The sequence below is a fragment of the Chiloscyllium plagiosum genome, unplaced genomic scaffold (genome assembly GCF_037043375.1).
Source record: "Chiloscyllium plagiosum isolate Xiang-an unplaced genomic scaffold, Cpla_swu_hap1 HiC_scaffold_8, whole genome shotgun sequence".
Classification (NCBI taxonomy): domain Eukaryota; kingdom Metazoa; phylum Chordata; class Chondrichthyes; order Orectolobiformes; family Hemiscylliidae; genus Chiloscyllium; species Chiloscyllium plagiosum.
This window is the reverse complement of record NW_028270146.1, coordinates 59,483,406-59,505,452: the sequence shown is the minus strand read 5'-3', so window position 1 is coordinate 59,505,452 and position 22,047 is coordinate 59,483,406. Positions and strand designations below refer to the sequence as shown.

At 42.1% G+C, this 22,047-nt stretch overlaps 1 protein-coding gene across 6 annotated transcripts in view; it reads left to right on the top strand.

Annotated features, from left to right (window-relative positions):
• LOC122553636 (uncharacterized) overlaps positions 1–22,047 on the top strand; it is a 112,620-nt gene that overhangs the window by 49,314 nt on the left and 41,259 nt on the right. The window contains exon 7 of one of the 6 annotated variants that reach the window (XM_087989889.1): positions 18,432–18,451. The exons of the other annotated variants lie outside the window; for them this stretch is intronic. Coding sequence (XP_087846015.1) covers positions 18,432–18,436 — 5 coding nt within the window. The 3' untranslated portion in view covers positions 18,437–18,451. Of the gene's footprint in view, positions 1–18,431; positions 18,452–22,047 lie in introns of those variants that run through there. 6 annotated transcript variants of the gene reach the window in all.

Here is a 22,047-nt window from a genome sequence, read left to right as displayed (position 1 = left end):
ATTAGGAATGATCAGCCATGATTATATTGAATTGCGGTGCAGGCTCGAAGGGCTGGATGGCCTACTCCTGCACCTATTGTCTATTGTCTATAGTCCCTCTGGGCCTCGTTGTTGCACCAAACTATGAACTAATCTAAACCATCCCCGAACATTATCCCATCATCATCCATATGCTTATCCAAGAACTGTTTAAATGCCCCTAACATGGCTGAGTTAACGACATTAGCAGGTAGGGCCATTCCACGCCCTTACCGCTCTCTGAGTAAAGAACCTGCCTCTGATATCTGTTTTAAATCTATTACCCTCAGTTTGCAGCTATGCCCTCTCATACAAGCCAACATCATCACCCTAGGAAAAAGACTCTCGCTGTCCATCCTATCTAATCCTCTGATCATCTTATAGCCTTCTTCTCTCCAATGAGAACAGACCTAAGTATCTCAGCCATTCCTCATAAGACCTTCCCTCCAGACTAGGCAACATCCTGGTAAATCTCCCCTGCACCTTTTCCAATGCTTCCACATCCTTCCTGTAATGGGGTGACCAGAACTGTGCACAATATTCCAAGTGAGACCGCACTAGCGTTTTGTATAGTTGCAGCATGACATCACGGCCCTAGAACTCAATTCCTCTACCAATAAAACCTAACACTGTATGCCTTCTTAACAACACTATCAACCTGAGTGGCAACTTTCAGGGATCTATGTACATGGATACCAAGATTCCTCTACCCCTCCACACTACCAAGAATCATTCCATTGACCCAGTACTCTGGGCTTCCTATTATTCTTCCCAAAGTGAATCCCCTCACATTTATCTGCATTGAACTCAATTTGCAGCCTCGCAGCCCAATTCTGCAGTTTACCCAAGTCCCCCTGTAACCTGCAACATTCTTCCACACTGTCCACTACTCCACCTATTTTAGTGTCATGATTAGATTACTTACAGTGTGGGAACAGGCCCTTCGGCCCAACAAGTCCACACCGATGCGCAACCCACCCAGACCCATTCCCCTACATTTTACCCCTGCCCCTTACACTACGGGCAATTTAGCATGGTCAATTCACCTAACCTGCACATTTTTGGACTGTGGGAGGAAACCGGAGCACCCGGAGGAAACCCATGCAGACACGGGGAGAACGTGCAAACTCCACACAGTCAGTCGCCTGAGGCGGGAATTGAACCCAGGTCTCTGGCGCTGTGAGGCAGCAGTGCTAACCACTGTGCCACCGTGCCGCCCATTTTTAAGAATTACTTACATGAGGTCCTCTATGTCCATAGCACAGCTTGGCGTCTACATCAAGTCTTGCACACCATATTAGGCACACCATATCTGCAAACTTACTAACCCATCCACCTATGCATACATCCAAATCATTTATAAAGATAACAAAAGCAGTGGTCCTAAAACAGATCCTTGTGGTACACCACTAGTAACCAGACTCCAGGCTGAATATTTCCCATCAACCACCACTCGCTGTCTTCTTACAGAAAGCCAGTTTCTAATCCAAACTGCTAAATCACCTTCAATTCCACGTCTCTGCATTTTCTCCAAAAGCCTACCATGTGGAACCTTATCAAAGGCTTTACTGAAGTCCATGTACACCACATCAACTGCCCTACCCTCATTACATGCTTGGTCACCTTCTCAAAAAATTCAATGAAGTTTGTGAGGCATGACCTGCCTAGTAATCAAATTGTTGCTTGCTAGATGATTATAAATCCTCTCCCTTATAATCCTTACCAAAACTTTTCCTACAACTGATGTAAGGCTCACTGGTCTATAATTATATGGGTCATCTCTATTGTCCTTCTTGAACAAGGGCACAACATTTGCAATCCTCCAGTCCTCTGGTACTAAACCTGTAGACAATGACGACTCAAAGATTAAGGCCAAAGGCTCAGCCATCTCCTTCCTAGCTTCCCAGAGAGTCCTCGGATAAATCCCATCCGACCCAGGGGACTTGTCTACTTTCATTCCTTCTAGAATTGATTACACGTCTTCCTTACTAACCACAATCCTTTCTAGTCTAATTGCCTATGTTTCCATCTTCTTCTCTACAATATTCTCCTTTCTTGAGTGAAAACCGATGAGAAATATTTGTTTAGCACCTCTCCGATCTCCACAGGATCCACACACAACTTCCCACTTATGTCTTTGACTGGCCCTATTCCTATCCCAGTCATCCTTTTATTCCTCACATACCTATAGAAAGCTTTAGGGTTCTCCTTGCTCTTCTTAATTCTCTCTTTAAATCCATCCTAGCTGATCTGTAACTCTCCATCGCCTCATCTGAACCATCTCGTCTCATCTTTACATAAGCCTCCCTCTTCCGCATAACAAGAGATGCAATTTCTGTAGTAAACCGCGGTTCCCTTACCTTATCACTTACTCCCTCTTGACAGGGACATATCTATCAAGAACACGCAGTATCTGTTCCTTAAACCAGCTCCACATTTCGATTGTCCCCATCCCCTGCATTTTGCTACCCCATTCTAAGCATCCTAATTCTTGCCTAATCGCATTATAATTGCCTTTCCCCCATTTGTAACTCTTACCCTGTGGCATATACCTATCCATTTCATCGCTAAACTAAACGTAACCGAATTATGACCATTCTCTCCAAAGTGCTCACCTACCACTAAATTAAAAACCTGGCCTGGTTCATTATCAAGTACCAGATCCAGTGTGGCCTCCCCTCTTGTTGGCCTTTCGACATACTGTGTCAGAAAACCCTCCTGCACACATTGGACAAAAACTGATCCATCCGACGTATTAGAGTTCTAGCATTTCCAGTCAATGTTAGGGAAGTTAAAGGCCTCCATAGTCGTCACCCTGTTCCTTTCACTACTACCCAGAATTGTTGTGCTGATCCTCTCCTCCACATCCCTGGAACTTTTCAGAGACCTATAAAAAATTCTCAGCAATGTGACCTCTTCTCCTGTTTCTAATATCAGCCCATACCACCTCAGTAGACGAGTCCTCATCAAAAGTTCTTTCAGCCACTGTTATACTGTGGCTCACTAACAAAGCCACACCTCCCCCTCTTTTACCAACCTCCCTGATCTTAATGAAGAATCCAAACCGTGGAACCTGCAATATCCATTCCTGACCCTACTCTATCCAAATCTCCGAAATGGCCACAACATCAAAGTCCCAGGTACCTATTAATGCTACAAGCTCACTTGCCTTATTCTGGATATTCCTGGCATTGTCAAACCAGCTTGCTGTTGCCAACATTCCTGTGACTGTGAAATCCTGTCCCTTTCCTCCCTACTCTCATTCTCCTGTGCACTGGAACTACAACTCAGGTTGCCACCCCTTTGCTGAGCTAGTTTAAACCCACCCAAACAGCACCAGCAAATTTCCTACCCTGGATATTCGTACCCCACTGGCTCAAATGAAGACCGTCCTTTTGTAGAGGTCCCACCATCCCCAAAATGAGCCCCAATTATCCATATACCTGAAACCCTCCCTCCTTCACCTTCCCTGCTGCCATATGTTTAGCTGATATCTCTCACTGTTCCTCACCTTGCTATCACATTGCACGGGTAACAAACCAGAGATAACAATTCTATTTGTTCTAGGTCTCAGCTTCCACCCTAGCTCCCTGAAATCCTGCCTTACATCCCTATCCCTCTTTCTACCTATGTCGTTGGTTTGGACCATGACTTGGGCTGGTCACCCTCTCCCTTCAGAACTCCAAAGACACGATCCGAGACATCACGGACCCTGGCACCTGGGAGGTAACACACCAACCGTGCGTCTCGATCGTTCCCAACAAACCTTCTATCTGACCCTCTAACTATTGAGTCTCCAATGACTAACACTCTCCTCCTTTCCCCCACTTCCCTTCAGTACAATAGGGACAGACTCTGTACCAGAGACCTGTAACCCAAAACGGTATACTTGTTTTTCAGGGGAACAACCACAGGGGATCCATGCACTGATTTTTTTATCCCCCTTCTAACAGTTACCCAGCTTTCTTCATGCCTAGGAGTAACTACTTCCCTGTAGCTCTTACCTTTCATAGACTCTGCCTCCTGAATGATCTGAAGTTCATCCAGGTTCCACTCCAGTTCCCTAACACAGTCTTGGAGGAGCGAGAGTTGGGTGCACTTCCTGCAGAATGTATGTGCTTGGGACACTAATGGCGTCCCTCACCTCAAACATCATGCAGGAGGAACATTCCTCTCCCTGCACTGCCATCCCTATTAGTCCCTTCATCAGAAAGTAAAACTAATAAAACTGCACAAAAGATAACCTTTATTTATTTCTAAATGCAACTGATAACTCCATGCTGCGTAGATATATTTTATAGCAGAAATGCAGTCTTTAAAGGATTTCTTTTTTAAAGTCATTCTAATGGATCCATTTCTCCCCATTTTGCTGAGATGTGATGTCCAGTGTCTGGTGAAGGTCCTTTCTTGAGAATTACTGAAGTTCCATCAGTAAGCCTTACTTCAGTAATTCGTTCTCCTGGCTTTACCAGGCTGTATCTCTCAGTGGCTTTCAATCCTTGCAAATCCCTTTCCCTTATCCAGAGAATAAGCTTTCTTTAACAGTCTGTCTGGTAGCCAGTAGAGGACAGATTTTCCCTGCAAAAGGTGTTACTCTCTTTCTCTCTGATCAAAATCTCTGAGATAGAAAGTATGAAGTAGCAAAATATCAAACTTAAAACCTTGTGTTCTGTTGTTGAGACTGTATTTCAATAGCAATTGATCAATTAGCAATGGCAATCAGGTCATACAAACTAGTTACTGGGCAGAACTGATACAGATCATGTCTTCTTATTACTCCATGTTACATTAAATTAATACAAATTGGAAAAGGAGAGAAACACAAACTGGAGGAGGAGGAGGGAGAGAGAAGGAGCCATCATGCATATAAAAGGAAGGTTAGATCTCATGGAATACAGGGAGAACTAGCCATTTGGATACAGAACTGGTTCAAAGGTAGAAGACAGGGGGTGGTGGAGGGTTTTTTTTTTCAGACTGGAGGCCTGTGACCAGTGGAGTGCCACAAGGACTCTACTTCTTGTTATTTACATAAATGATTTGGATGTGAGCAGAAGAAGTACAGTTAGTAAGTTTGCAGATGACACCAAAATTGGAGGTGTCGTGGACAGCGCAGAAGGTTACCTCAGATTACAACAGGATCTTGACCAGATAGGCCAATGGGCTGAGAAGTGGCAGATGGAGTTTAATTCAGATAAATGCGAGGTGCTGCATTTTGGGAAAGCAAATCTGAGCAGGACTTATACACTTAATGGTAAGGTTCTGGATCAGTGGTGCTGGAAGAGCACAGCAATTCAGGCAGCATCCGAGGACAGGCAAAATCGACGTTTCGGGCAAAAGCCCTTCATCAGGAATAAAGACAGAGAGCCTGAAGTGTGGAGAGATAAGCTAGAGGAGGGTGGGGGTGGGGAGAGAGTGGAGTTGCAGTGAGAGAGAGACTCCCTGAGATTCTTGTAGAGAGAGGAGGAAAACTTCTTCAAGGCAGGCATCCTTGCAAGAGGATTCGCAGTAGGGTTAAAATCAACGAGGTAAAAACAATGACTGCAGATGCTGGAAACCAGATTCTGGATCAGTGGTGCTGGAAGAGCACAGCAATTCGGGTCCTAGTGGGTGTTGCTGAACAAAGAGACCTTAGAGTGCAGGTTCATAGCTCCTTGAAAGTGGAGTTGTAGATAGATAGAATAGTGAAGAAGGCGTTTGGTATGCTTTCCTTTATTGGTCAGAGTATTGAGTACAGGAGTTGGGAGGTCATGTTGTACAGGACATTGGTTAGGCCACTGTTGGAATATTGCATGCAATTCTGGTCTCCTTCCTATCGGAAGGATGTTGTGATACTTGGAAGGATTCAGAAAAGATTTACAAGGATGTTGCCAGGATTGGAGGATTTGAGCTATAGGGAGAGGCTGAACAGGCTGGGGCTGTTTTTCCTGGAGCATCGGAGGCTGAGGGGTGACCTTATAGAGATTTACAAAATTATGAGGGGCATGGATAGGATAAACAGACAAAGTCTTTTCCCTGGGGTCGGGGAATCCAGAACTGGAGGGCATAGGTTTAGGGTGAGAGGAGAAAGATATAGAAGAGACCTAAGGGGCAACGTTTTCACACAGAGGATGGCACATGTATAGAATGAGTTGCCAGAGGAAGTGGTGGAGGCTAGTACAATTGCAACATTTAAAAGGCATTTGGATGGGTACATGAATAGGCAGGATTTGGAGGGATATGGGCCGGGTGCTGGCAGGTGGGACTAGATTGGGTTGGGATATCTGGTCAGCATGGACGGGTTGGACCGAAGGGTCTGTTTCCATGCTGTACATCTCTATGACTCTATGACTGTCCCTTGGCATTAATCATTGCGGTCAATACTGTAAAGCATCTCAGAAGCAGGTTTCATTTACTCACTACCTATCCTTAAATCTTTGTACTTTTATTCATTAGTGTCCAAAAATGTCATTCATCTTGCTATAAAAACATGTCATATGTTTTACTTGGCGATGCATGGTAATGTCTTTGGCAAAACCATCTTCAGCTGCTTCATCAATTACTTTCCTTGAATCATAAATTCAGAAGTGGGGATGGTCACTGCTGATGTGTAATATTCAGCACCATTCACAGCTTCTCAGATACTGAAGCAGTCTGTATTGAAATGCAACAAAACCAACAATGTTCAGGCTTGTATTGAAAAAAGCAAGTAACATTTGGACCAGACAAATGCCAGACAATGTTCATTCCAATAAGAGAAACTAACAACCTCCATTTGACATTGCCATCGCTATTTCTCCACTAATAACCTCCTGGGGTTTGCTATTGATTAAAAACAAAATGTTTGATGAGGTAATAAGCCAAGTGGATATAAAGGGGATCATGTGGATGTGGTGCACTTGGATTCCCAAAAAGAATATGAAAAGGATAACATAAAATATTGCTGTACAAGATTCATGGTGTTGCCACAACTCAGATGGAAAGAATTTGTTGGTAATTGAGTCCCACTATTCCACAAGCCATCACAAACATGTAATTTAAATCACCAAGATGATCACGTTACCTGATGGACTGTGAAGAAGGACAAAAGTAATCCACCCAGGTTTCATCATAAACAGGAAAATAATTCTATTGTTAACAAATTTATTCTTCAACAAATGGCAAAAATAGATTATTAATTTACTACCTTGTGTCTTAAACCAACCTCTTTAAAATCCCAAACACACATTCTTTCATGAATGAGACAGACAAAAACAGATGATACAAAAATTAGGGGTGGAAGGTATAGATCTGGATAAACAAAGTTTATCAGAGTTCAGACGACAAGGGTGGAATGAGTTAATTCTCACATTTATTTTGATTTTTAATGATGATGATGTGATGTCAGCGGAGCAGTGATCGATTTTCAATTCAAAAGCTGATCGGGTGGACCTAGGTCTTTTCTTGTATTAGAATTCCTTCTTTTCCAATTTCTTGCATTTGACCTTTTCACTCAGAGAGAAGGTAATATGTTTCTTGTCTACAAGTTTCTGGACTTAACAACAAGTACACTGCATTCACAGGACTGTCAAAATTGCAGCTAGACCAATCCAAAGGCCGTTGTTTGGCAGAATTTGAACTGCCGAGAGCATCTTGTGCCTGTGAGTTCAAAAAGTATCCACCTCACTGCTCCAACAGGTACTATAATCTATGTAGCTACAAGTGTACAACACATAATCCCACTTTCTGAATTTCCTGGCAAGTTGAAAATCATCCTTAATACCCCCCAAGACAGTATCTGAGGGACAGCCTACACCTGTTCATTAGTTAGGATTACCTTCAACTTCTCTAAATCTGCATGACACCTTGCTGGCCACACGACCTTTGCCTCTTTCTGAAACAGGTCTGTTGGAGGTCTCAGTAAGGTGCTGAAATCTCATTATATCCCATTTAGATTTTAGCACAAGAAATTGAACCAGTGCCTTTACTTTTGCTGATTTGGAAATGTCAGTGTTGGACTGGGATGTCCAAAGTTAAAGATCACACAACACCAGGTTATAGTCCAAAGGTTTATTTGGAAGCACTAGCTTTCGGAGCGCTGCTCCTTCATCAGGTGATTGTGGAGTATAAGATCATAAGACACAGAATTTATAGGAAAAGCTTACAGTATGATGTAACTGAAATTATATATTGAAAAAGACCTGAATTGTTTGTTAAGTCTCCCATCTTTTAGAATGAGCATGTTGGTTTCACTTCTTTCATATGTAAATCGCAAAACTCTTTTAAAGTTACATTCTCAAGTGAACTTTAACAATTGGTGTCATGTCGGCCCAGATAATGCATTAAGGTATGAGCTGCCCTGTGTGAGACTGTGCCACAATGGTCAGCCTGATTCTAATCTAAAAAACGGATTTACAGAATCTTACACGGATTCATGCCGTTTTTGAGCAAAATAAGATGTAATTCTGCAAGTACACATTCACCCCACAAACTATATGTGTCTGTGTGTGTCGGTGGGGGTGTTATGAGTGTCTGTGAGAGAATGTGGATATGTGTGTGAGTGTAAAGGGGTATAAGTCTGTGAGAGAATGTGCGTGTAAGTGTATGAGAGAGAGCTTGTGTATAAGAGAGGGTCTGCATGTGTGTGTGTGTGTGTGTGAGAGAGAGAGTGTATAGTGCAGTGGGGTCACCTGTAGTGTGACATGAACCCAAGGTCCCAGGTCCACACAACAATCAACAGACAGGAGTGTTCCCTCCCAGCCAGAGAACCCTTCAGCGGTCCGGGATATTCGACCTTGGACCTTTGGCTGACCGTCCTCCAAGGCAGACTTCAGGACAGGCAACAATGCAAAGTGGCCGAGCAGAGGCTGATCGCCAAATTCGGTACCCATGGGGATGACCTCAACCGGGACGTTGGGTTGATGTCACACTACAGGTGACCCCACTGCACTAGACACACACACACACACACACACAAGCACACAGACACTCCTACACACACAAACTCCTATAGGCATACACATGCTCCTCCAGACACGCGCACTCTCTTGCAGACCCATACACTTACATAGACCCTTTCTTATACACAGGCTCTCTCATTCACTCACACATACACTCCCATACTTGCACGCACACTTGCACTCTCTCCCAGACTTATACCCCTTTACACTCACACACATACATACATTCTCTCACAGACACTCATAACCCCCCTCCTGACACACACACACACATAAGTTTGTGGGGTGCATTTGTACTTGCAGAATTACATTTTATTTTGCTCAAAAACTGCATGAATCCATGTAAAATTCTGTAAATCTGTTTTTTTAGATTAGAACATTGTGACACAGACAGTCTCACACAGGGCAACTCACACCTTAATCTGTTATCTGGGCCGACATGACACCAATTGTTAAAGTTCACTTGAGAATGTAATTTTTAAAAAAGATACTGTGATTTACATATGAAAGAAGTGAAACCAATATGTTAATTCTAAAAGATGGGAGACTTAACAAACAATCTAGTTCTTTTTCAATATATCATTTCAGTTACATCACACTATAAGGTTTTGCTATAAATTCTGTGTCTTATGATCTTGTACTCCACAACCACCTGATGAAGGAGCAGCGCTTCGAAAGCTAGTGCTTCCAAATAAACCTGTTGGACTATAACCTGGTATTGTGTGAAGTTTAACTTTTTATTTTTGCTGTTCTTGTCAAGACTACCCCTTAACTATGACGTATCACCATTAAGTTAACTTTCCTTTGAACGTTCAATCTTGGCAAAACTTATTACTAACTGCCTTACAGCAATTGCTTAAACAGGTCTTCTGATTGTTTTACATGTTCTTTCCAGGCATTATTATCTAATAGTATGGTGTCTAAATGAACCACACAATGAGGCACTTCAGTTACAACTTAATTCATTAGTATTTGGAGGGGAAGGTTCCACAAATATCCCCATCCTCAATTATGGGAGTGACCAGCACATCAGTATAAAAGATAAGCTGAAGCTTTTGCAACAAACTTCAACCAGAAGTGTGAAGTGGATGATTAACCTCAGCCTCCTTCAGAGGTCCCCAGAAACACCCATGCCAATCTTCAGCCAATGCAATTCACTCCATATGAAATGACGAAACAGTTGGAAGCGCTAGATACCTGCAAAGCCTATAGGCCCTGACAGCATTTGAAGGCTTATACTTCAAAACCTGCTGCACACCTAGCCAAGCTATTCCAGTCCAACTATTACACTGGCATCAACCTGACAATGTAGAAAATTGTCTAGGTATATCCTGCATACAAAAGGCAGAACAAACCCAACCCGACCAACTACTGCTTCATCAGACTACTCTCAATCATCAGTAAAGTGAGGGAAGATGTCATCAACAGTGCTAAAAGGCAGCATCTGCTCAGCAAGGACCTGCTCATTGCTTTGTTTAGACTCTCCCAGGGCCAATCAGCACCTGACCTCATTTCAACTTTGGCTCAAACATGGACAAAAGCGCCAAATTCCAGAGGTGAGGTGACAGTGATAGCCCTTGATATCAAGGTCACATTTGATTGAGGTATCAAGGAGTCCTAGCAAAACTGTCATTGAGTATCTCAATGAGACAGAAGTTAATCCTGTCAAGTTGTGCAATCAGTAAGATACAAGATAATGACATATGCTTCTTGCCATCTAAGAAAGGAGGACCTAAGTGTGAAGTTTATCTCGATGGCAAGATTCTGATTTTGGATTCTGATCTGATTAAATCATTAAGCTTGCTATTATTCTCTTCACCTCATGGAGGGGAAAATTCATCCCTTTATGTGTATTTAAAAGGGGAATGGATATTGATGTAAGGAAGTTTAACTGCATGAAGTGTCTTTGTGAGATCACAATTAGAAAAATGTGTATAATTTTAATTTCCTTATTTGCGAAAGGATATAATTGCATTAGGAATGCTTGAGGGAAAGTTCAGTCGACTCATTCCTGGGATTAAAGGTTTTCTTTGAAAAAAAGTGGAATAGGTTGGGCTATAGCTATTATGGTTCAGAAGAATGAGAAGTGATGTTATTAAAATATACATGGTCTTGAGGAGACATAATACAGGATAAAGTTTTCTCTTGTGGGGTAGACTAGAAGTGGGGGACAATATTTAAGAATAAGAAGCCTACCTTTTAAGATGATGTTAAGGAGTTTTTTTTTGTGGTTGTTATTCTGTGGAATTCTCTTCCAACAGAAAGCAGTGGAGGCTGAGTCATTGAATTTTTTTCAAGTATGCATAAATTAGATTTTTGATAGGCAATAGAGACAAAGGCTGAGGGAGGCAGATGCAGTTGAAACCACCAACGCATCATCTATGCTCTTATTGAGTAGCGGAGTAGTCCCAAAGTGCTGAAAGAACAACTCCTGTTCTTAAATCCTGTCATTCTGTGACTAATATTTCTGCTTCAGTAAACACTTAATTGTAGAAAATCTTCTGGGGCAGTATCACATCAGCAAGCAAATTAAAAATGTGAATAATTGATTTTTCAATTAAATGTTTTTATAGATTTGCAGGTTGCTTTTAATGTCACAAAGGAGTACATAGTGCAGTGGCAGCATGAATAAAATCAAGCAAACTCTCACAGATTGATCATCAAATGCGCATAGTCGTGGTGCGAGGAGTAGATACACTCAGCAAAAAGTATTTATAGTCAGTTCTTTCTGGTAGATCAATTCCAATGGCCTTTCATTACATTAATTTTACAGAAAGAAAATTTGGGGTGAATGTTTCTTCCTACCTCCTGTTATCAGTAGAATCTGGTTGAAATCTATTGAAACAGCACACAAGATCAGGAAATTTAAATCTCAGTCAATTTCATCCAAAACCACTGGTGTTTTCCACAATTTCCAATATTGACTCCAGATTTGGTTTGCCTAGATCGGCTCTGTCCACGCACCTGGCTTGGTCCAGCCAGAATTGTGAAATTTTGTTCTTGATCTTCAAACTTTGGATTTTTTCCTGAGACACACAAGCACTAGTCTCTCATTAAAAATGTTGTTTTTACCCATAAACTAGCCAATTTATAGAAATCAAATCATTAAGTGGTTCACTGCAATTTTTTAAAAGTAATTTTCAGTAATTTTAAAACTCATTAACCACAAGGAAGGACTGGACACCCTGTATAAAAATGTTTGAAGATCTGATGAACCCATTGTCAGCTAATTTGATAAAACTGCAACAGATTACCACTCACTTAAAACAAAAAGAATTTTTAGTGGCAAGAAAAATAAAGAATCAATTACGGTGTGTTGCACTGAGTTGAGTTGATTCTTGCAAAGTTTTGTTTATGATGATGCAAATTAATTTTAGTGAAAACCTGAAGCCGAACCTCACTAAGTGGACTCCCTGTCCTTTCATTCAGAAATGGAGTAAATACTTCCCCATGGTGACAGTGAGAGACTGATAAGTCTCCCACAAAGAGTATAGAATTGTGTAGAGTCAGCTTTCAGTGCACATGTGCTAAAAAGGAGTACCAAACTGGTATATTAATTATTTTAAATATTTATTAGATATTAAAACCCAATATTAATCAATATTTAATAAGACCATAAGACATAGGGGTGGAAGTAAGGCCATTCGGCCCATCGAGTCCACTCCGCCATTTAATCATGGCTGATGGGCATTTCAACTCCACTTACCAGCATTCTCCCTGTAGCCCTTAATTCCTTGTGACATCAAGAATTTATCAATCTTGGCCTTGAAGCAATTTAGCGTCCCGGCCACCACTGCACTCCACGGCAATGAATTCCACAGGCCTACCCCTCTCTGGCTGAAGAAATGTCTCCGCATTGCTGTTCTGAATTTACCCCCTCTAATTCTAGGACCCCCACGGATCCTAGTCTCCTCGCTTAACGGAAACAATTTCTGAACATCCACCCTTTCCAAGCCATGTTTTATCTTGTAAGTTTCTATTAGATCTCCCCTTAACCTTCTAAACTCCAATGAATACAATCCCAGGATCCTCAGCCGTTCCTCGTATGTTAGACCTGCCATTCTATCTATTTAATTTAGATAAATCCTGAAGGGGCATGAGAACTTGCAAGTTGCACTTACTTTCAAGCTGTTTTTATTATCAGTTAATGCCTTGTTGAGAATAATTTACTGTTGTTGATGTAAGTATTGCCAAACAATAACTTTGTTTATTCACAAAGGAATTGTATAACCTGGTTCTAATAGGAAGCAGCAGTGACTCTGTTCTAAGTGCAATTAAACACTTGCTGGCTTTTATTGATGCCTTTTCCTGCCTGCTTATCAGTTTTTAACTTAAGTTGCTTGAGCAAGCCATGGAATTTGGAAAAAGCCTTAAGCGAACATTGTTTGATAACTCTATTTTATAAAATGATAGGCTTCAACCATATGTTTCTTCATAACCTCGCAGATTGCCTCACGGACTAGTAGTAGATGTTGAATACCTGACAGAATAATGTGAACTTAAAAGGCAACACTACTTAAATGAAACCTTTATGTATATATTTTAGGTAACAGCTTCCAACTGCTGCCAAGATAATACCAATATTAACAAAAACTGTTAAGTAGATTGTGTGAATAAAGACATTGCAATTAGAAAGACAGTTCCAAAAATTGTATAATTATTGGCAGGACCCCAGGAGGGATTGTAATGCGTCATTCGCTCTTGTCATCTTTCCTAAGGATGAGTGATGAAGACCTTCAGAAGGCTATTTATAAAAACTGTTTTGAAATGCTCATCAAATTAGTTCCAAGCATATTAGTTCCATGCAAATACAACTCATTCATAGAATGCTAAAGAGCCATCATGTTCAAGATATTACTTTTGTTTGTAATATATTTTTATTAAGAAAAAATAGATTTTTAAATATTACAACAAATACAAAACAATGCAATTCAAAACAGTACAAAAATAGTACAAGACTAAACCCAAATAATAAAAAAAATTCCCCAACCCACCCTCCTATACGAATGTATAAACATATATAGAGAAGTATAAAATTAAAAAAAAACCTAAACTAGCTATTTAACTAACTAAATACATACCTAACAACAAACAAATAAATAGTAATAACTCAATCCTGCCAAACAAAACACTCATACATTCACAGTTCCTCCTCCCTGGATATTGGACTCATGAAACACAATCATTGCGGCTATATAAAAGCCCTTGTTAGTGTGGAAGATAAATCTGTGTCCAGGTATTTCAAAAAGGGTTGCCATATCTTGTAAAAATTCTCAGTTTTGTGGTGTACCATATTTGTGAGAAAATCCAAGGGAATATGCTCCATAACAATCTTCCGCCAACCCGACAGGCCTGGGAGGGTTTTCTGATGTCCAACCGAACAAGATATTCTTCCTTGCACATAATGTAAGAATATTGAAAAGTTTTTCCTTATGCGAGTCTGCAGGAAATACAATGGGTAGGCCCAAAAGGAGCGAAATACACCTAAAATCCTCTCCATTGCACCCACCACAGCGCTCCAATATGTTTAAAGCCTGTCACAAGACCAAAGACAATGGGTAAGAGTGCCCGTACAGATCTTGCACTTGGGACATGCTGAAGATACCCCGGTTTAAATTTTGACAAACGGTCTGGGGCTAAGTGGACCCTGTGGAGAATCTTCAACTGTAAAGCATGGGTCCTATTGCAAATTGATATCTTCCTTGCATTCTCCCAAATATCCTCCCATGCCTCTGAAGAAACTTCAATACCCAGCTCTCTTTCCCACATCTTGCAGATTCGATCAGAGTCCTCTGAGGTGGCACCCCCCAGTTGGTGATATAGAGTACTGACAGAGAGTGTACGCTTAGCCCTTAGTACCCCTCTTTCTATGTCAGATTTGTAGGGATCAGTCAAAAGTGTGGTCTTTTTTTGAATAAAATCCCTAACTTGAAAAAAACGAAAGAGGTCTCTATTAGGTAACTCGTACTTCCGTACTAACTGATCGAAGGACATCATTACATCTCCCTCAAATAAATCACCCATGCAAGATATACCCCTAGCTGCCCAACGTTTAAATCCTGAATCTATCATACCTGGTTGAAAACTCGGCATACCCACTAAAGGTGTAAACAAAGATGTTTTGCCAATATTGCCTTCCCTCTGCCAAATTGCCCTCCATGCTTTAACAGGAGTGATGACTATTGGGTTATGGCAATATTCCCTAACTGTCCTCACTTTGTCCAAAAACAGCAAACTGGTAAGGGGGCACCTTGCCTGGGAGACTTCGATATCTAGCCATATTGAAAGAGGGTCCCCACAAACCCAATCACTAACGTAGGTCAAAAGCGAGCTTAATTGGTAATTCTTAATGTGCGGAAGGTCTACTCCCCTCAATCTGTGAGGCAACTGCAGTTTGGCTAATTTAATGAGGGACCGTTTACGGTGCCAGATAAAGGAGCTGAACCAACTGTTCAGTCTCCTGAGTGTTTGTTTATTAAAAATCAGGGGGAGCATCCGTATAGGGTATAGCAAACGAGGGAGAATATTCATCTTAATAAGCGCTATCTGACCCAACCATGAGACTGGAAGTGCCTCTCATCTTTGGAGATCTTGTTTAATTTTTTCAAATAATTGAGTAAAATTGGCTTTGAACAGCCAATTCAGAACTGGAGTAATGAATATGCCCAAATACACAAAACCCCCCTGTGACCACCTAAATGGGAATCTATAGTCACTCTCAAGAGCCAACTCTTTCATAAGACCACCCATAGGCACAGCCTCTGATTTAGCAAAATTAATCTTATACCCTGAAAAAGCGCCAAACGCGTGAATGCATTGTATCAGGCAAGGCACTGAAACTGCTGGATTTGTTAAGAAAATTAGAACATCATCTGCATACAGCGCGATCTTATGTAATTTTGACCCCACTTCTGGAGCTGATATATTGAGATCCCCACGAATGGCCTCTGCCAACGGTTCAATCACCAACGTAAAAAGTAATGGTGAAAGGGGACAGCCCTGCCGGCTGCCCCTAGAAATATTAAAATTGCTTGACCATACCCCATTGGTAATGACCGCAGCGAGAGGTGAACTGTAGAGAATCTTTATCCATCTTATGAAAACTCCGCCCAGACCAAACCGGTCTAGAGTATAGAAAAGGTACGGCCACTCAACTCGGTCAAATGCCTTCTCTGCATCTAAAGAAATCACCAATCCCTGTATTGACTGCTGTTGACATGCTTGAATTACGTTAAGCAGCCTCCTAACGTTATTGGAGGATCTGCGATCCTTTATGAAGCCCATCTGATCCTCTTTAATAATAGAGGGTAACACAGTCTCCAGCCTTAACACAAGAGCCTTAGAGAGGATCTTAAAGTCCACATTTAAGAGCGAGATGGGCCTGTATGAAGCACAGTCTTCCGGATCCTTCCCTTTTTTAAGGATAAGTGAAATATTGGCCTCTCTCAGAGATGGTGGGAGACAAACATGACTGTATGAATCATTAAACATATTCAGCATCGGGCCTGACAGTATACTTATAAATTCCTTATAGAATTCACTGGGAAGTCCATCAGGACCGGGCGCCTTTCCACTCTGAAGCTGCCTCACAGCTTTCTGCACTTCTTGCTCTGATAATGGGGCATTGAGAAAGGGAGTCACACCCGGGAGCTTCAGATCTCTTAAAAAAGGATTCCATTTTGGCCTGCCCCTCCTCACAATTCTCAGACTGATATAACTTAGAGTAGAATCTCTGGAACGCCACATTAACCTTTTTAGAATCACATGTTAGGTTCCCAGACCCTTCCCTAATCGCTGTAATGGCTTGTGGGGCACTTCTCTTTCTGGCAAGGTATGCTAAGTATTTGCCTGGCTTGTCACCATGCTCATATAACCTTTGCTTTGCAAAGGCCAGCTCCTTCTTTGCCGTCTGCATGAGCACGGAATTTAGTGCAGACCGCAGTGCCGTAATCCTCTGTAGTTTGACCAACGAGGGTCTGTCAAAATAGGGTTTCTCGGCTGCCTTCAACTGTGCTTCAAGGAGACGTTGCTGCTCACCCTTCTGCCGCTTCCTGCTGGTGGAATATGAAATAACGAACCATCTGGCATAAACTTTGGCAGTTTCCCAGAGAACAGATGAGCTATCAACTGAGCCTATGTTGATGTCTAAGAATGCCCGAAATTCCCTAGAGAAATACTCCACAAACTTGCTGTCCATGAGAATAAAGGGGTCCATTCGCCAGTACCTTGAATCCACTGTAACATCCTTAATTTTAACCATGAGGTACACTGGAGCATGATCAGAGATGGCAATATTACCAATCGTACAGGATGCTACCAGATCCAGGGTTACCGCAGGGGTCAGAAAAAAATCAATCCTCGTGTGACATCTGTGTGGATTGGAGAAAAATGTGAAATCCCTACCTGTAGGGTGGAGACACCTTCAGACGTCCACCAATCCTAATTCCCCACACAAACCCAATAACTGTTTAGTTTGTGCAGAAGGTATCGAGGGACCTTTAGGCAACCTGTCTACTGTGGGGTCCATGAGGCAGTTAAAATCTCCCCCTATAATGATGTGCCGAGACTTGAGACTTATCAGTTTGGAAAAAGCATCTACCAAGAATTTAAGAGGATGAGCTGGGGGACAATAAACATTTAAAATGCCATATTCTTCCCCATTTATCAAGGCTTTAAGAATTACAAACCTCCCGTATGTGTCTTTAACACATTCCAACAATTTAAATGAGAGATTTTTCCTTACAAATATAGCCACTCCCCTACTTCTGGTATTAAATGATGAAAAATAAACTCGGTCAAAGCCATTCTGCTGTAATTTCAGATGCTCCTTGTCATCCAAATGTGTCTCCTGTAACAAATCAATATCCACCTTCTTTCTAAGACTCAAGAGTACCTTCTTCCTCTGAATTGGTGAGTGACTTCCCTTGATATTCCAGGTACACCATTTAATCAAATCATTAGCCGTAATCTTCTGCAATTAAATTTAAATTCCAGAGAGGAGGAACCCGAACCACAAATTGCTGAGCCTTAGTGTCGCATGGTCCACCAAATATAAAAACTACATAAACTAAAATCACTACATTTAACAAACATACAAAATTATTACAAATAAAAAACAACAAAAACCAGAAAGCAAACCAACATATAAAGCGCCAATAGCGCTGAGTAGGGAAACTCACCCCCTGCCTGGAGGGGGAACTGCCCATAAATAGGCATCTAACCATCTCAACCACCTTCACTTCTCCCATCTAGAGCCACGTTGCAAGCACAAGCTAAAAAGAATAAACACCCCATAGAATATCAATATGAATTTTAAAAATGCTTTTATAAAAAAAGGGGAATAAATGCCCCACCCATCCTTTGGTATGTCCTAACTTAGAAATTTAAAATGTACATCTTAACCACCGCCAGACATAGTTTGAACCAAATTATTATCAATAGAGGAAAAAAAAGGGGAAAAACAAAGCTCCAACCAGATTTCCTCCTTTTCTTTTACAGAATGATAAACACATACCCAAGCAACAATATTTATACATACTACAATTATTTAAATTAGGTTAGTTTGTCCACAAAGTCTCTTGCCTTCTCCGATGTGTCAAAGAGATGCATGGATCCATCTAAGGTAATCCGAAGCACAGCCGGATATTTCAGGGAGTACTGAATCCCAAGCTCCTTCAATCTTCTCTTGACACCATCATACGATTTTCGTTTCTGGATCACCGCCGCTGAAAAGTCCTGAAAAAACATGATCTTAGACCCCTCGTAAATTAGGGCCTTTGGATCCTTCCCCTGGAGTCTGGAAGCCTCCATGACTCTCTCCTTATCCCAGTAATGATGGAACCGCACCAGGAAAGGACGAGGGCGTTGACCCAGACACGACCTCTGTGCTGCGACCCAGTGAGCCCTCTCTATCTTCAATCCTCTCATGCCAATCTCGAAGTCAAGGAATTTTGGAAGCCAATCTTCAACAAATTCTGCAGGCCGCTCACCTTCCTTACCCTCAGGCAGACCGATGATCCGAATGTTTTTTCTCCTGCCCCTGTTTTCAAGATCATCCACTTGGTCATGAAAATTATAAACCTGCGTCTTCAGGGCTTGGATCTCTTCCTTGAATGAACTGGCATCAGCTTCCACCACTGTGACCCTGTGCTCCACCTCATCCGTGCTCTTCTCCAGGTCTCCTGCTGCTGCTGCTGCTGCTCATGCTTCTGCAGCATGAGAGAGACTGGCGCCAGCTTCTCTTCAATCTGTTTGCCCAACATCTCGTGAGATTTCGAGAGCTGGTTCACCAGGTCCTGGAGAGTAATCGGCTCCGAGGCTGCTGCAGGCTGAGCTGCAGGCCAGGCCTCAGATGCTCCTCTCCCTTTTTAGGCATTTCTGGACAGCTGAAAATACAGGTAAGTCAATTTTTAAATGTTTCTTGGGGCTCCACAATCATTCCAATGCCCCAAGAAGTCCTGATGACCTGGGTTGGGTGGGTTAAAGGACTGTCCTGCTCCTGCTGCAATGCGAAGCTCTGCAGTGTGATCTTCTCAGATCGCCGCCATCTTAGATACCCCCAAGATATTACTTAAAGAGGAATTTCTCATTACTTGTGGCACATTTATCTAAAACCTTTAAAGAATTGTGTTGTTGAAATGTTACACCGACTTAATTATTTGTTGTATATAGTTAATCATCAAATGATATGGCTTTAATCAATTGAACTTGCTCTGATTTATTTATTTACTCTGCCACACCAATTTATTACAGGAGTAAAGCATTTCTCACAAAATACATAGAGGATTTTGCATTTTAAAACCTTGCATTTATAAAGTGGATGATTTTCTATTTTTGTGACTAGATGTGGGGGTGGGGGTGCTAGGTGGCAAGTAACATGCCACCCTCATTGAGATAACTCCACTTGTTATGAGTCAATTGACTTAAGAGCTGACTGGCAGAGCTTAGTTGAGCTTCTCGACCTATTGCTGGTCTCAGCATTGACATCCTGTATCAGTGGAAGCTGCTTATGACAGCTTCTGGGACCTAAAGACCACCAATTATGGTCAACTCTTTGGAGAATCCAATAGCAAGGAAGGCTTTTTTTGTCATGCAGTGACAGTCATGGGAGAGGGGTCAGGAGCATTGAAGGCAAGGGCAGGGATATGGTTTTCAGAAGCTCCCCACTTGCTCCCCCATGCTGCCTCCTATTGCCTTCAGCTTTGGGCATTTGGAGTGTACCCCTGGTGGAAAACATCCCCTCTTTCTCCCCTGCTGGGAAAAAATGCTAATTAGGGAGGTGGTAAGTTGAGGCTGTTAATTGTACACAAAATGACCAATAATGGCGGATTGAGAGAGTTGCAAGTGTACCACCTTCCCCAGAACATAGTTGGTGAGGTGGCAAGAAGGGGCCAAGTATTTCTTCAGAGTCACTTGTCTATTTATCTCCCCTTCTCACCGCTTGTCTTGCCATCTCCTTGGAGTGGAAAATTCTGTTAATGTATTTCATAATCACAAGCAAACACAGTCTTTCATATCAATGCAATACAATTGAAATGTATCACTTTTATAACATGGGAAACCTGACGGTAATTCAAACACAGAGAAAGCGAGTACTGCAGATGCTGGAGATCAGAGTCAAAAAGTGTGGTGCTGGAAAAGCGCAGCGGTTAGGCAGCATCCAAGGAGCAAGAGGGTCGACATTTCGAGCATAAGCTCTTCAACATATTCCTGATGAAGAGCTTATGCTCGAAACGTCAGCTCCCCTGACGTTTTACCAGAGATAAAAATGTTTTTAGATTAGATTCCCTACAGTGTGGAAACAGGCCCTTCGGCCGAACAAGTCCACATCAACCCTCCGAAGAGAAAACCACCCAGACCCCTCTCTCTCTGACTAATGCACCTAACACTATGGGCAATTTAGCATGGCCAATTCACCTAACCTGCATATTTTTGGACTGTGGGAGGAAACCCTCACAGACACGGGGAGAATGTGAAAACTCCACACAGATAGACACCGAAGGCTAGAATTGAACCTGGGACGCTGGTGCTGTGAGGCTGCAGTGCTGACCACTGAGCCACCGTGCCACCCGTGTTGTTTGAAATAAAGCTGCGCACTCTACTACATCCACCCAAGAGAGCAGTGTGGGCCTTGGTTTAGCAACTCCAAGATGACACCAAGAGACAGATTTGCATCATGGAGTCAGGAATTGGCAATTTTTCCAATGTTGTGATCCTACCTCTGTCCCAGCAGTGCTGGATGATTGGATTTTAATCTCCTGGATGACGGGATGGCGTGAGGTGGAGATAGAATCAGGCTTATACTGAGATAGCCTAGGTTAAGAGATCAAACTCAATGCACAGAAAAGTTGGCATAGTTCTTCAAAGCTTTGTGAAGTCCCTCACACTCACCTCTTCATTCCGGCATAGAAGGGCTTATGCCCAAAACGTCGATTCTCCTGTTCCCTGGATGCTGCCTGACCTGCTGCGCTTTTCCAGCAACACATTTTCAGCTCTGATCTCCAGCATCTGCAGACCTCACTTTCTCCTCTTCATTTCTGCCCTCCTGCTTTCACTCCCCTTACCCCCATTCCCCCAAACACTTCACTACACTTTTCTACACTTGCCCCTCATCTCCCTTTCACCACTCCCCCCCAGTTCCCCAGTATATTCATCCAGTAGACCAGTAAAACGGAACTCAGAAGAGCTTTAATAACATTTGGAAATCTTTGAAAAGCTTATAAGTTTATCAAAGCAAAGAAATATCATCCAAATAATGAGTAAAGAAATTACTACATCTGTCACATAGCTAAAATGATAGCTTAGTGCTTCTGCATAAGTGAATATTATGATGTGGAGGTGCCAGTTTTGGACTGGGGTGAACAAAGTCAGAAGTCACACAATACCAGGTTATAGTCCAATGAAGCCACCTGTCAAAGGAGCAGTGCTCCAAAAACTTATGATTTCAAATAAACCAGTTGGCCTATAATCTGGTGTTGTGTGACTTCTGATTAGGTGAATGTTAGCACACATGTCCGTCAGTGTTTTCAGCAGCAAAATGTGGTTGAGTTTTTCTGCAAAGAATGAATGAAAGCCCTATATATCTGGCAAAGAATTTGTATAGCCAAACAGAAGG